At 45.4% G+C, this 13,564-nt stretch overlaps 1 protein-coding gene across 1 annotated transcript in view; it reads right to left on the bottom strand.

Annotated features, from left to right (window-relative positions):
• LOC119579401 (la-related protein Larp4B-like) overlaps window positions 1-6,329 on the bottom strand; it is an 8,259-nt gene extending 1,930 nt beyond the window's left edge. Inside the window, exons 1-2 of the mRNA XM_037927198.1 lie at window positions 6,254-6,329; window positions 1,540-1,766 (exon numbers count right to left, since the gene is read on the bottom strand). Coding sequence (XP_037783126.1) covers window positions 1,540-1,766; window positions 6,254-6,329 — 303 coding nt within the window. The remainder of the gene's footprint in view (window positions 1-1,539; window positions 1,767-6,253) is intronic.
• Between the last annotated feature and the right edge of the window lie 7,235 nt (window positions 6,330-13,564).

Below are 13,564 nucleotides of genomic sequence, written 5' to 3'. Positions count from 1 at the left end.
TATGTATACACACACGCACATAAACACACGCATGTACACAACACACACACACACACACAAACTCACACATGTACACACACATATGTACACACCCACACCCACCCACACACACACGGACACACACACACACACACACACACACACACACACACACACACACACACACACACAACACACACACACCACAACACACCACACACACAAACAAACAAACAAACAAACATCCACACACGCACACAAACCAACCAACAGTCATCAAACAAATAAACAAACAAAAACGAGACCACACACTTGGCCGCACAACGCCATCTACATTCCTCACCCTTTTTCAACCACCCTTGGCCACCCTTGCCGTCACACTTTTCGCCACTGTAGCCAAGGTTTCCCGCACCCTTGGTGGTGATCTTGTGTTCATTATCTTTCCTTCTCACTCTTCTCACTCTTCTCACTCTTCTCACTCTTCTCACTCTTCTCACTCTTCTCACTCTTCTCACTCTTCTCACTCTTCTCACTCTTCTCACTCTTCTCACTCTTCTCACTCTTCTCACTCTTCTCACCCTTCCTCACTCTTCTCACTCTTCTCACTCTTCTCACTCCTCTCACTCTTCTCACTCCTCTCACTCTTCTCACTCTTCTCACTCCTCTCACTCTTCTCACTCTTCTCACTCTTCTCACCCTTCTCACCCTTCTCACTCTTCTCACCCCCTCTCCCCTCTTCTCACCCTTCTCACCCTTCTCACCCTTCTCACTCTTCTCACTCTTCTCACTCTTCTCACTCTTCTCCTCTTCACTCACTCTTCTCAATCTTCTCACTCTACTCACTCTTCTCACTCTTCCCCCACCTTCCTTCTTCTCCATTCTTCTCACTCTTCTCCCCCTCCTTTCACCTCTCAAATCTTCTCACTCTTCTCACTCCTCTCACTCTTCTCACTCCTCACTCTTTCACCCTAACAGAGTGAGTGGAAGGGGGAAGGGAGAAGAATTCGGTCACTCGTCATTTAATCCTCACCCTTTCACCCTATTAGAGAAACGTGTGGAAAGGGAGATAGCAACAGCGTGTCTCTCACCCTTTTAAAACTCAAACTTCACCCTGAGAGAGGGCGGAAGGGAGAAGGGACAGGACCACAGACTCCTCTCACCCTTTCTGCCTCTCTCACCCTATCAACATATAGAAAGGGAGAAGAGAACAGTCTCGCACCCTCTCACCCTTACCCTTTCACCCTGGCACAGAGAAACAGCGTCACCCTCTCACCCTCCCTCCCTCCCTCCCTCCCACCCTCCCTCCCTCCCACCCTCTCACCCTCTCACCCTCCCTCCCTCCCTCCCACCCTCTCACCCTCTCACCCTCCCACCCCCTCACCCTCCCTCCCTCCCTCCCCCTCACCCTCTCACCCTCTCACCCTACCAGAGCGCGGAAGGGGGAAGGGAGCCATCACTTTATCAATTATTGGTCGGGAATCACTTGTCCCTAAGGGAGGTTAAGGGAGGGAAGTGAGGAGGGAGGGAGGGGGAGGGGAGTCGTCTTATCTCTATGCACACCGGGTTGTTGCTGCGGTTGTGGAGGGTTGTGGTTGTGAATGGTTGCGGGTGTGTTTTTTGAAGGTTGTACTTGTGGTGAATGGTTGTCGTTGCTTGTGGTTGTGTTTCTTGAAGGTTGTGGTTATGGTTGGGGTTTATTATGGTTGTGGTTGGTTGTGGAGTGTTACGGTTGTGCTGGATTGTGGCTGTGGGTGATTGTAGTTGTTTCTTGAAGGTTGTGGTTGTGGCTGTGAATAGTTGTGGTTCTGTGTTATGTGTCTGTGTATCTGCAAATGAATGAATGAATGGGTGAATATGTGTGCGTTGTGTGTGTGTGTGTGTGTGTGTGTGTTGTGTGTGTATTTGTGTGTGTGTTTGCGTATGTGCATTGTGCTTGTGTATGTATGCGCGCGCGCGCGCGCGCGCGTGTGTGTGTGTGTGTGTGTTGTGTGTGTGTGTGTGTGTCCATGTAATGTATCTGTGTGGTAATAAGCTACATGTTTTGTGCGTGTGCGTGTGTTTGTATCTGGGAGACAGGATGATATATGGGTTATGGTCAAGAATGGATAAACACATTGCATAAGACAAACGAAAAAAAGCCTCATATCTTTATATCAAATATCGCACCCATTAACCCGTGCACCTCTCTCTTTTTCTCTCCTTCTCTCTCTCTCTCTCCTCTCTCTCTCTCTCCCTTTTCTCTCCTCTCTCCCTCTCTTCTCTCTCTTTTCTCTCCCCTCTTCTCTCTCTCAGTCTTTCTTTTGTTCTCGATCTTTCTTTCGGTTTCGTTCCCTTTTTCTCTTCTCTCCTCTCCTCTCTCTCTCCTCTCTCCCCTCTCTCTCTCTCTCTTATATATATATTTTTATAATATATTTTATATATATTTTTTATATTTTATATATATATATATGTTTATACATATATATATATATTGTATCCCCCTTCCCCCAGTCCCCCCATTCCATCACCCCCTCCCTCCCCACCCCCACCCTTCTGCCATCAAATTGTACCTCCCCTTCCCTTCCCCCCCTCTTCCCCCCCTCTTCCCCTCCCCCCTCCCCCTTCCTTCTTCCCTCCTTCTTCCCTCCCCCCTCCTTCTTCCTTTCCCTCACTCCCTCTACCCCCCTACCCCTCCCTCCCCCCCTCTTCCCTCCCTCTTCACCCCCCCTCCCCCCCCCCTCCCCCCCCCCTCCCCTCCTTCTACCCCCACCCTCCTTCCCCTCCCCCCTTTCCCCCTCCCCCACACCCCACCTCCCCCCATCCCCCCCACCCCCCCCCCCCTCCCCCCCCTCCCTCCCCTTTAACCGCGAAACAACAGTATCGTATTTTGCAACGGCGACAGCGAGGGCGAGTCTGTCTATTTATGCGGATAGACACGCTGGTATCTCGTGTTCCTTCTCAGAATGCCCTGTGCCCACTCCTCGCGTAGGGGGGAGAGGGGGGGAGGGGGGAGGGAGCGGTAGGGGGGAGGGAGCGGTAAGGGGGGGGGAGGGAGAGGAAGGGGGAGCGAATGTTACATACCAAGAGGATTGTTATGATTCTGTATGGCAAAGATTCGGGGTGGGCTGTCTGTCGTCTAGTTATCTACTTATTTACTTATTTATTACTTATTTATTACTTATTTATTACTTATTACTTATTTATTTACTTATCTACTTATCTACTTGCTGTCTGTCGTCTAGTACACTTATCTCTGCCCCTTTTGCTGTTTGTCTGTCACTTATCTGTCTTTTATCTATCTTTTTTTTATCTACTTTTTTTCATCCACTACCAAAACCTGCCCGATCTGCCCCTGTCTATCTACATATCTATCGGTCTCTCTATTTGCGCCTCTTCTCCCTTCCACTCCTCGCCTTCTCCCTTCTCCCTACATATCTCCCTTTCTCCATTCTCTCCTCCCTCCCATTCCCCTTCCGCCCTTACACCCTTTCACCTTTTCACCCTTCCTCATTCCCACACCTTTCCCCCTTCCTTTCCTCTATTCTTCCCTTCTTCTCCTTCCTCCCTTCCTACCTTTCTCTCCTCCTCTCCTTCCTCCCTTCCTACCTTTCTCCTTTCCTCTATTCCTTCCCCTCCCTTCTCCCTTTTTTTTCCTTTCCCCCCTTTCCCCCCCTTCTTCCCTTCCCCCTTTCCTCCCCCCCTTTCCCTTTCTCCCTTCCTCCTTTCATCCTTACCCCTCTCTTAACCCCCTTCCTCCCTTCCCTCCCCTTCCAACCCTTTTCTTCCCCCCTTCCCCCCCTTCCTCCCCTTCTCCCTTCTTCCTCTTACCCCCGTTCCACCCTTCCTCCCTCCCCCTATCTTCCTAAAACCTATCTATCTGCCCCTCCAACCGTGTGACGATAGATATTCATTGATATTCAAAGCCCACTCGTGTTCTCTCGAAGCCCCGCCCCTCATAACGGGGATCGTAAGCTCCGCCCACTGAAAAGGGGGGTTGCGGGTTAGGTTATAATTCTGTTCTTTTTTTTCTTTTTTTTTTGGGGGGCATCGTTTTTTGTTCTGTTGTTGTTGGTTGGGTTATTTTATTTTTTTTATTATTTTTATTATTATTTTTTATTATTATTATCATTATTTTTTTCTATCTTCTTCTTATTCTTATTCTTATTCATCTTTTCCAAAAAATTCTTCTCCCTTTTCCTTCTTCTTAATCTTCTTCGTGTTTCCATTTTCTCTCTCTCTCTCTTTTATCTATCTGTCTACCTCTCACTGTCTATCTCTATAACTATCCACCCTTTTCTCCTATTCCCTTGTTTATCCATCCCTGCTTCCCTCCTTCGTTTGTCCTTAAGATGTTGTCGGGTGACGTGGGTCCTCCTGATCTCTCTCTCTCTCTCTCTCTCTCCTCTCTCTCCCTTTTCTCCCTCCTTCCTCATCTCTCCTTTTCTCTCTCCCCTCCTCTCCTTTTCTCTCTCCCCTTTTCCCCCTCTCCCTTTTTCCCCTCCTCTCCTCCCTCCCCTCTCTCTCCCTCGTCTCTCCTCCCCTTTCCTTCTCTCTCTCCCCTCTCTCTCTCTCTCTCTCCCCCTCTCCTCTCTCTCTCTCTCTCCCTCTCTCCTCTTCTCTTCCCTCTCTCCCCCCCTCTCTGCCCTTTTTTTCTCCCCTTCTCCCTCTCCCCCCTCTCTCTCTCTCTCTCTCTCTCGTCTCCTCTCTCTCTCTCCTTTTCTCCTCTCCCCCTCCTCTCTCCTCTTCCTTTCCCCCTCTCCATCTCTCTCTCTCCTCTCCCCTCTCTCCTCTCCTCTCTCTCTTCTCTCTCTCTCTTCCCCCTCTCTCTCCTCTTCTCTCTCTCTCTTCTCTCCCCTCTCTCCCCTCTCTTTTTCCCCTCCTCTCCCCTTTCTCTCTTCCCTCTCTCTCTTCTCTTCCCCTCTCTTCCTCTCTCTCTCTCTTCTCTCCTCTTTCCTCTCCTCCTTCCTCTCTCTCCCTCTCTCCTCTCTCTCTCTCTCTCTCTCTTCTCTCTCCTGGGTTTTTTCTTGGGGCTTCCCCTCCCGGGGTTTTGGGGCCTTCCGTTTTTTTATTCTTTTTTTTCTTCTTCTTCTTCTTCTTCCCCCTTCTATTTTTCTAAAATCCCTTTCTGTTCCCCTATCCTTATTTTTTTTTTTAAGGGGTTTCATGAATTTGGTTAAAAAAGATTATGGGGCAAAACACGAATTTTTAAAAATGGTTTCCTTTTTTGTGATAAAAAAGGGAAAACCTTTTTTCAGTTATGTGAAGGGAGACTTCCCTGATAAAAATTTTCGTAGAAGGGGAGACAGTATTTAGGGGAAAAATAGACCAGGTGTGTAGAAATTTTAGACGGGCCGTGAAAATTGGGTTGATAGTAAAAGACAGGGAAAGACAGGTGTCCGTAGGATGGGTAACAGACAGAGACTGAAAAACAACTAAAAGAGGGATTTTAAAGAGCAGTCCCCCGTTTTTTTTTTTTTATCTTCTTTTTCCGGATAATTTTAATTTTGGGCTTTTTTTTGGTCTTTTTTCTTTTGGAAAATTTGGAAACTAAAAAAAAATAAAAAATAAAAACATTAAAAATAAAAAAAGATGTCCGTGTTCAAAGCCTGTCAATTGTCTCTCTGTAGATTCCTTAGGACGCCAAAGTCTCTCAGTGTTGTTGTAGTATTGATAAGCAAATACGCTTACTTCGGTGAATAGGATACGGTTTTTGTTGAAGAAGTGGGTGATACATTTTGAGATATCGTGTTTTTCTTTTTCTTCTTCTTCTTCTTTCTTCTTCTTCTTCTTCTTCTTTTCTTCTTCTTCTTTCTTTCTTTCTTTCTTTCTTTCCTTAGGTGGAACGCGAAAGGGTCATTGGGTGGAGTTTCGTGTTGATAGGACCTCAGACGTGTTAGTGGTGATGGCCGAATCAAGTGATGGTTGTATAAAGTGGTGGTTTATAAAGTGATGGCTTATAAAGTGATGACTGTATAGAGTGACAGTGTCCAGGGGTGCTCTCAGACCAGTTAAATATTTTTTTGTTGGCTTTAGCTTTCATCTAATAATGAATATCGATATCTTTCACTCAAATGCAGGATAATCAGAATAGAGGGGGGGCTTAACGTGAGTATCCGATACCCCATGAAGCAGATGAGGGTTTAAGGTGACAAAATATTTAATACACGTATGGGTCTGAAACCTCTTTACTCGCCTTGAAAATGGGAATTAACCAAATTATTGCAATTTTCACCAAAACAGCGAATATGAGACAGAAAATGACGGTGATACTGAAGCGTCTTTGCCTCATATCTACGTTCACTTTCATAGGATTTGCCTCCTGTGTTGATTTTGCTTTCCTTGGCAAAATCTGTAATTACATATACCTGCATTGCCGCTATATAATGTACACAGGCGTAGTGTATTTTTGTTGGGGTTTTGTGTGTGGGGGGGGGAGAGAGGGGAGGAGAGGGGAGAGAGAGAGAGAAGAGAGAGAGAGAGAGAGAGAGAGAGAGAGAGAGAGAGAGAGATTGATAGAGGAAGAGAGAAAGAGAGAGTCTGTATGCCTCTATATACACGAAGTGCAGAGTTCATGCAAACTTTCGACCGCACACAGGAGTTCAAACATGTAGATGTTTTCTCTCCGTGAAATATTAACAAGTTGGAGTTTATTTTTTCGTCTTAATTTTACTTAGAAGTCTTTTTACTTTTGTTTTTACGAAGGTGCTTGTTTACTTCCCCTTTCTCTCTCTCTCCCTTTTTCCCTTCCTCTCTCTCCTCCTTTCTCTCCTCCTCCTCTTTTCTCCTCTTTCTCTCTATCTCCTTCTTTTTCTCTCTCTCTCTCTCTCTCTCTCTCTCTCTCCCTTTTTCTCCTTTGTCCTCTCTCTCTCTTCTTTTCTCTCCCTCCTCTCTCTTTCTCTTTTCTCTTCCCCTCTCTCTCTCTCTCTCTCTCTCTCTCTCTCTCTCTCTCTCTCTCTCTCTCTCTCTCTCTCTCGAAAAGAGAAGAGAGAGAAAGAGGAAAATAGAATGAGATCGAACCGAAAATAGGAGACAAGAAATAAAACATAAAAAAATACTTAAGAAAGATATAAGAAAGGGACAGAAAAAAATAAAATAAAAAAAAAAGTTAAAAAAGATATAAATGAAATAAAACAATTAAGAAAGAGAGAAAAAAAACAGAGAAGGCAAAAGCGAACAGGAGTAAAGAGAGGAAGGCAAGAATGAAAGTAAAGAAAGAGAGAAATCACAAATCGACTGAAAGAGGAGGAGAAGGGGGGGGGGGGAGGTGACTATTTTCAGCTGAATAGACATCCAAGGGAGACTTACGTAATTCTGAAAGTCATGTCTTGCCGATAAATTCATCACACAATCATTTCTCTCTATTTTATCGAGCCTTTCGTACTCAAAGTGAATTGAAATGGATTGATATTAGATAAATAGTCAATAGCCAGAGGGGGAAGGAAGTTGTTCTTTGCAATTGCAGATCAGAGATAATCGGTCTTGCAAGGGACGGAGAGAGAGAGAGAAGAAAGGAGAAGGAAAGGGAATGAAAGGAATGGGGAATAAGAGGAAGGATCGATAGGAAGGGAGATAGATATATGCTGGCGAGATAGAGATAGACAGACAGACAAACGGAAGGAGAGAACCAGGGAGAAGGATAGACGGAAAATGAGAAAGAGAGAAAGAAATTGAAAGAAAGAGACTAAGAGACACACCAAGGGGAGATAATATCCTCCATTTTAAAAAAGATAAAAAAAAAAAAAAAAAAAATCACTATACGCTAATATCAAAGAAAAAAAAAAAAAAAAGAATTGGCAACTCAACCGAAACTCTGGAATTATCCGATTCGCTGAGTGACATTTGAGAAGAAAAAAAAATTGAAGGCAGTAATTTCAATAAAAAATAAAAGAAAATTTTGTTTTTATATTTTCAATTACAACCCATACGTAAACATAAGAATTACGTATCAAATCATGAAAAATTAGCGAATCGAACACCCCGCGATGAGTTGCCAGTTCTGCTTTTCCTGAGATTTAACGCACATTATATTCTGATAAAAATAATAAATAATAAGGAAATATTATCCTAGGGAAATTCCATTAAAGAGATTTCAATAAAAAATACAAAATTGTAAGTTTATTGCCCTCGATGCGCTAAATGATTGCGTTATGAAGTAATTACATACTCGGGTGTGATTCACCAAATCTTTCTAGAATTCATTTGATAGAAATTACCAAAGAGGATTGATAATTACGTAATTTTATGAATTAAGCGCCTCCCCCCCCCCCCCCCCCCATATATGGTGCACGTGATCACACACCTAAGTAAACATGGGCTGTACGTGTGCGCGATGTGGTGTGTGCACTTAACCATGTGCGTCTAGATATTCACGTGCACACGCGTACATATGGATAAGATTTTACCTTTAATGTCTTCCACCCACGCATTCACACACAATCATACGTACATGTATACGCACACTCACACTCATACATACGTACATGCAGAAACACGCATACACACAAACGCACACATACACAAACACACAGATATATATATATGCATACACACATAGGCATACTCACACACACACACACACACACACACACACACACACACACACACACACACACACACACACACACACACACACACACACACACACACACACAACACATTCACCCATTCATTCATTCATTCAAAGACATCGATTAAATGACTTAGTGTGTACCGGCGAGTATACACGTCTGTGTACACACGTACACGCTGTAATTCGTGTACATATTTCCTCTAACAGAAAGTCTCTCATCCTAGGGTCAGAAACCTCAAAGTATTGTAAGTTGTCAAAACAAATGTTTTTTTTTTCCTGCAATCGAAGGAAATTTTAAGAAAAAAAGAAAGGTTGATAATTATGATAGCAATAATAATGATGACGATGATGATAATGATGATGATGATGATGATGATGATAATGATGACGATAATGATAGTAATGGCGATGAAGATAATGATGAGGATGATAATGATGACGAGGATGATAATGATGCTGATGATCGTAGTAACAATGATAATGATAACTATAATGATAAGAATGATAATGATAATGATAATAACAGAAGCAATAATGATAATAACAACAACAATGAAAATTATTAGTAATAATAACAATAATGACGAGGAGAAGGATGACAACAAAACAACCAAAATAGCACCACGAACAACAGTACCAACGTGACATACAAGGAAAGAAAAACAATAATAATTAAAAAAATAAAAATAAAACAATGAAAAAACAGAGAGACATCCCCCCCTTTCCTGTAAAAAAAAAAAATAATAATAATAATAATATATATTTTTTTTTAATCGAGAATCGTATATTTTTTTTTATTATTCTTTTTTTTTCTTTTAAAATTTTTAAAAATCGGTATGAAACGAATTAGAAAAGATCTTTGGAAACATTAACGTTAATTGTCGGTTTATCAGCGAATTCAAAACACATTTTATCGAGAGCAGATGGCGTGGCGCTCTTTGAGCTTTCAAAGGAAAATGTATGAAAGAAGATGAGGGGAGAGGGAGGGGAGCGGAAGGAGAGAAGAAAAGGGAGAAAGAGAAGGAAAGAGAGAGAGAGAGAGAGAGAAAGATACAGACAGACAGAGAAAGAAAGAGAGAAACAGACAGAGTGAGAGAGAGAGCGAGAGACAGCGAGACAGAGAGAAAGAGAGAGAAAGAGAGAAAAAGAGAAAGCCCCAAGGGCAAAAAAAAAAAACAAAAGGGGTTGAAGAAAAGGGCCCCCCCCCATTTACATTTCCCAGGGGAAGGCCCATCAGTGATATCCTTTAGGGGGAAAAGGGTCACAAAAGGGAAAACACCCAGGGCCGGGATGAAGATTCAGGGGGACGTGATAAGGGGGGGAACAGGTGGGGGGGGGGAAAAGAAGGGGGGAAGGGGGGGGGAGGGGGGGGGAAAGGGGGGAAAAGGGAAAGGAGAAGGGGGAAGGGGGGGGGAGGAGAGGGGAAGGAAAGGGGGAGAGGGGAAAAGGGGGAAAGGGGGGAAAAAGGTTGGGGGGGAAAAAAGGGAAAAAGGAAAAGGGAAAAAGGGGAGGGGGGAAAAAGGGGGAAAAGGGAGAAAGGGGAAGGAAAAAGTGGAAGGAAGGGAAAGGGGAAGGGGGGGACGGAAGGGGAGAGAGGAGGGGAGAAGGGGAAGGAAGAGAGGAGGAAGGGGAGGAAAAGAGAAAAAGGAAGAGGGATAAAGGAAAGGAAGAAGAAAGGAAAGGGGGAAAAGGGGGGAGAAATAGGGAGAGGGGGGAGGAGAGGAGAAGAGGATGGAACAAAAGGGGAAAAGAAGAGAGGAGAGAAGAGGAAGGAAAGGGCAAAAGAAGGGAGAGCCCAGAGGAGGAGAGAGAGAGAAGAGAGAGGAGAGAGAGGGAGAGGGGGAGAGAGATAGAGAGAGACGAGGGGAGAGAAAAGTGGGGAGAGAGAAGAGGGGGAGAGGAGAGAGAGGAGTTTAAAAGAGAGAGAGAAAGGGGAAAAGGGGGAAAAGGAAAAGGGAAGAGAAGAAGAGAGAGGGAGAGAAGGAGAGGGAGGGAGAGAGAGTAGAGAGGAGGAAAGGGGGGGCGAGAGAAAAAGGGGAGAGTGAGAGAAGGGAGAGAGAGAGAGAGAGAGAGAGAAAAAGAGAGGGGGGGAGTGGGGAAAAAGAGAAAGGGGGGAGAGAAGAGAGAGACGGGGAAAAAAAAACCGGGGGAGAGAAGAGGAGAGAGAGAAAGGAGGGAAGAAAGGAAAAAGAGAGGAGAGGAGGAGAAGGAGGGAGAGGAGAGAGGAGGGGAAAGGGAGGAGAGGGGGAAGAGAGGAGAGAGAGAAGGGGATGGGGAGGGGAGAGAGGAAGGAAAGGGGAGGGAAGGGGGGAGAGAGGGAAAAGTTTAGAAAGGGGGGAGAGGGAAAAGGTGGGAAGGGGGGGAAAGAGGAAGAAAGAGGGGGGGGAAAGAGAAAGAGAGATGGAAAAGGGGAGGGGAAAAAAGACCCCCTGAAGAGGGGAGGAGGAAAGAGGAGAGGAGGGAAGGAGAGGAAGAGAGGGAGAGAGAGAGAGAAAAGAAAAGAGGAGAGGAGAGAGAGGAGGGAGGAGGAGATGAGAGAGAGAGGGAGAAAAGAGAGGGGAGAGGGGGAGAGATTTAGAGAGGGGGAGGGGGAAGGGGGGTAAAGAGAGAGGAGGAGAAAAAGGAGAGAGAAGAGAAAGGGGGAAAGAAAAATTTTTAGGAGGGGGAGGGGGAAAAGAGAGGGGAAAGAGAGAGAGAGAGAGAGAGAAAAGAAAAGGGGAGAGAGAGGGAGGGGAGAGAAGGGGAGAGGAGAGAGGAAAAAGAGAGAGAGGGGAAAGAGAGGGGGGGAAAGATGGGGGAAAGGGTGGGGGATGAGAGAAGGGGGAGAAAAAAGAAAAGAAAAAAAAAATGAAAAAGGGGAAAGGAGAGACCAAAAACAGAAAAAAGGAAAGGAAGAAGAGGGAAGGGGAGGAAAGAAAAGAAGGGGAAAAAGAAGGAGGGGGAAAAGGGGGAAAAAAGAAGAAGGGGGAAAAAAAGAAGAGGAAGAAGAAGAAGGAGACGGAGAAGAAGACGAAGAAGAAGAAGAAGAAGAAGGTGGAGGAAAAAGAAGAGAAGAAGAGAAGGAAAAGGGGAAAGAAGAAAGGGGAAAAAAGAAGAAGAAGAAAAAAGGAAGAAGGGGGAGAAGGGGGGAAAAAGAAGAAGAAGAAGGAGGGGAAAGGGAAACAGAAAGGGCGGGGAAAAAGAAGAAAAAAAAAGGGAATTTAAACCAAAAAGAAGAAGGGAAAGCAAGAAAAAAAGAAAAAAAGGAAGAAAAGAAGAAGAAGAAGACGGGAAAAAGAAGAAGAAGAAAAAAAGGAAAAAGAAGAAGAAAAAGAAGAAGATAAAGAAGAAAAGGAAGAAGCATAAGAAGAAGAAAAAGAAAAAAGAAGAAAAGAAGAAAAGAAACGAAGAAAAGAAAGGAAGAAGAAGAAGAAGAAGACGAAGAAGGAGAAGAAGGAAAAAGGAGAAAAAAGAAGGACCGAGAAAAAGAAAAAGAAGGAAGAAGAAGAAGAAGAAACCCCCCCAAAAAGAAAAGGGTGAGGGGGAAAGGTGGAAAAAGAAAAAGGAAGACAAAGAAGGGCCAAAAAAAAAGGAAGGGGGTTTTTTCCGTCTTTAAAATAAGGTTTTTCAAAAGGGGGTTTTTTTTTCTTTAGGAAATGTTGTTTTTTTTTTTGTCTGTCTTGTTTGATTTCTCCCCTCTCTCGGGCTTTCTATCAATCGGTTTTTTTTTCTCTATTATAATCCATTATACTCTCTTTTTCCACCCACCACCCCCCCTTTCCCCTTCTCTATAATTATCTATCATCTGTCTGTTGTCTATCTAAATTTCTCTTTTTCTCCCTTTTCTCCTCCCTCTCTCTCTTCTCTCTTCTTTCTCTCTCTCTCTCCTTCTCTCTCTTTCCCCTTTCCTTTCCCCCCCCACCCCCCAACCCCCCCCTCTCTCCTTTCTTTCCCCTTTTATCTTCTGTTGGGTTTTCCTTTAACCCCACCCCCCCTTTACCCCCCCCCCCCTTTCCCTTCAACAAACCCGCCAAAAAACATCTTGCTTTAAATTCCCCGAGGGACAACCCCCTCTCTCTTTTTACTCGCTGGACATGAAAAGGGGTCTTGGTGCTCGTCGGGGTGGGGGGAAAGGGGAAAGGGGAGGGGGGAGGGGTTTGGGGGAAAGGGGGGGGGGGAGGGGGGGGGGGGTGGGGAAGGGGGGAGGGGAGGGGAAGGGGGAGGGGAGGGGGGGAGGGGTGGGGAAGGGAAGGGGGGGAGGGGTTAAAGGGGGAGGGGCAAGGGGTTGAAGGGGAGGGGGAGGGCGGAAGGAGAAAGGGGGAGAGGGAGGGAGGGGGTTGAAGGGGAGGGGATGGGAAGGGGGAAGGGGGGGGGAAGACTGCATTTATACATTGTTTTATTTGTCTATGATTTATGTAAGTTCTTCGGGGTTCGCTGGTTGTCCCACCTTCTTTTTGTATGCTTCTTGTTTGGTTTTGTTTGTTGTAGTTGTTTTTGTTGTTTTAAAGCGTGGGTTGGTTTTTGTCCCCTTTCTCCCTCTTTTTTTTTCGCTCCCCCTTTTTATTATTTTATCATAATCATTCTCTCGTTTCCTATCACCCTTTCACCCTTCCCTCCTCCCCCCCACCCCTCCCCTCAAAAGGGCCCAAAAGCTCCCTCCCCCCCCTCCCCCCCCTCCCCTCCCCCGCAGACCACTTTCCCCCCGCCTCCCTCACCGTCCAATTCCCCCACCAAATCTTCCTCCTCCCCCCCTCTTCCCTCCTCCCCCTACTCCTCCCCCTCCCTCTCCTCCTCCTCTCCTCCTCCTCCTCTCCTCTCCAAATCGCCCGCTTACCCCCCCTTCCCGATCCAAAAAAATATTCCCTCCACAGCTCTTCTAATCCTCCTTCATCCCCCCCTCCTCTTCCTCCCTCCTCTCTCCTCCTCTCCCCTCTCCTCCGTCTCTTTCTCCTCTCCTTCGCCTCTTTGTCTTCTTTCTCTCTTTCTTTCTCCTTCCTCTCTCCTCCCTCCTCTCTCTCTCTTCTCTTTTCTATCCTCTCCTCTTCTCCTCTTCTTCCT

This window comes from Penaeus monodon, chromosome 2, assembly GCF_015228065.2.
Source record: "Penaeus monodon isolate SGIC_2016 chromosome 2, NSTDA_Pmon_1, whole genome shotgun sequence".
Lineage (NCBI taxonomy): Eukaryota > Metazoa > Arthropoda > Malacostraca > Decapoda > Penaeidae > Penaeus > Penaeus monodon.
The sequence above is the reverse complement of the archived record's forward strand: the minus strand, read 5'-3'. Positions and strand labels throughout refer to the sequence as shown.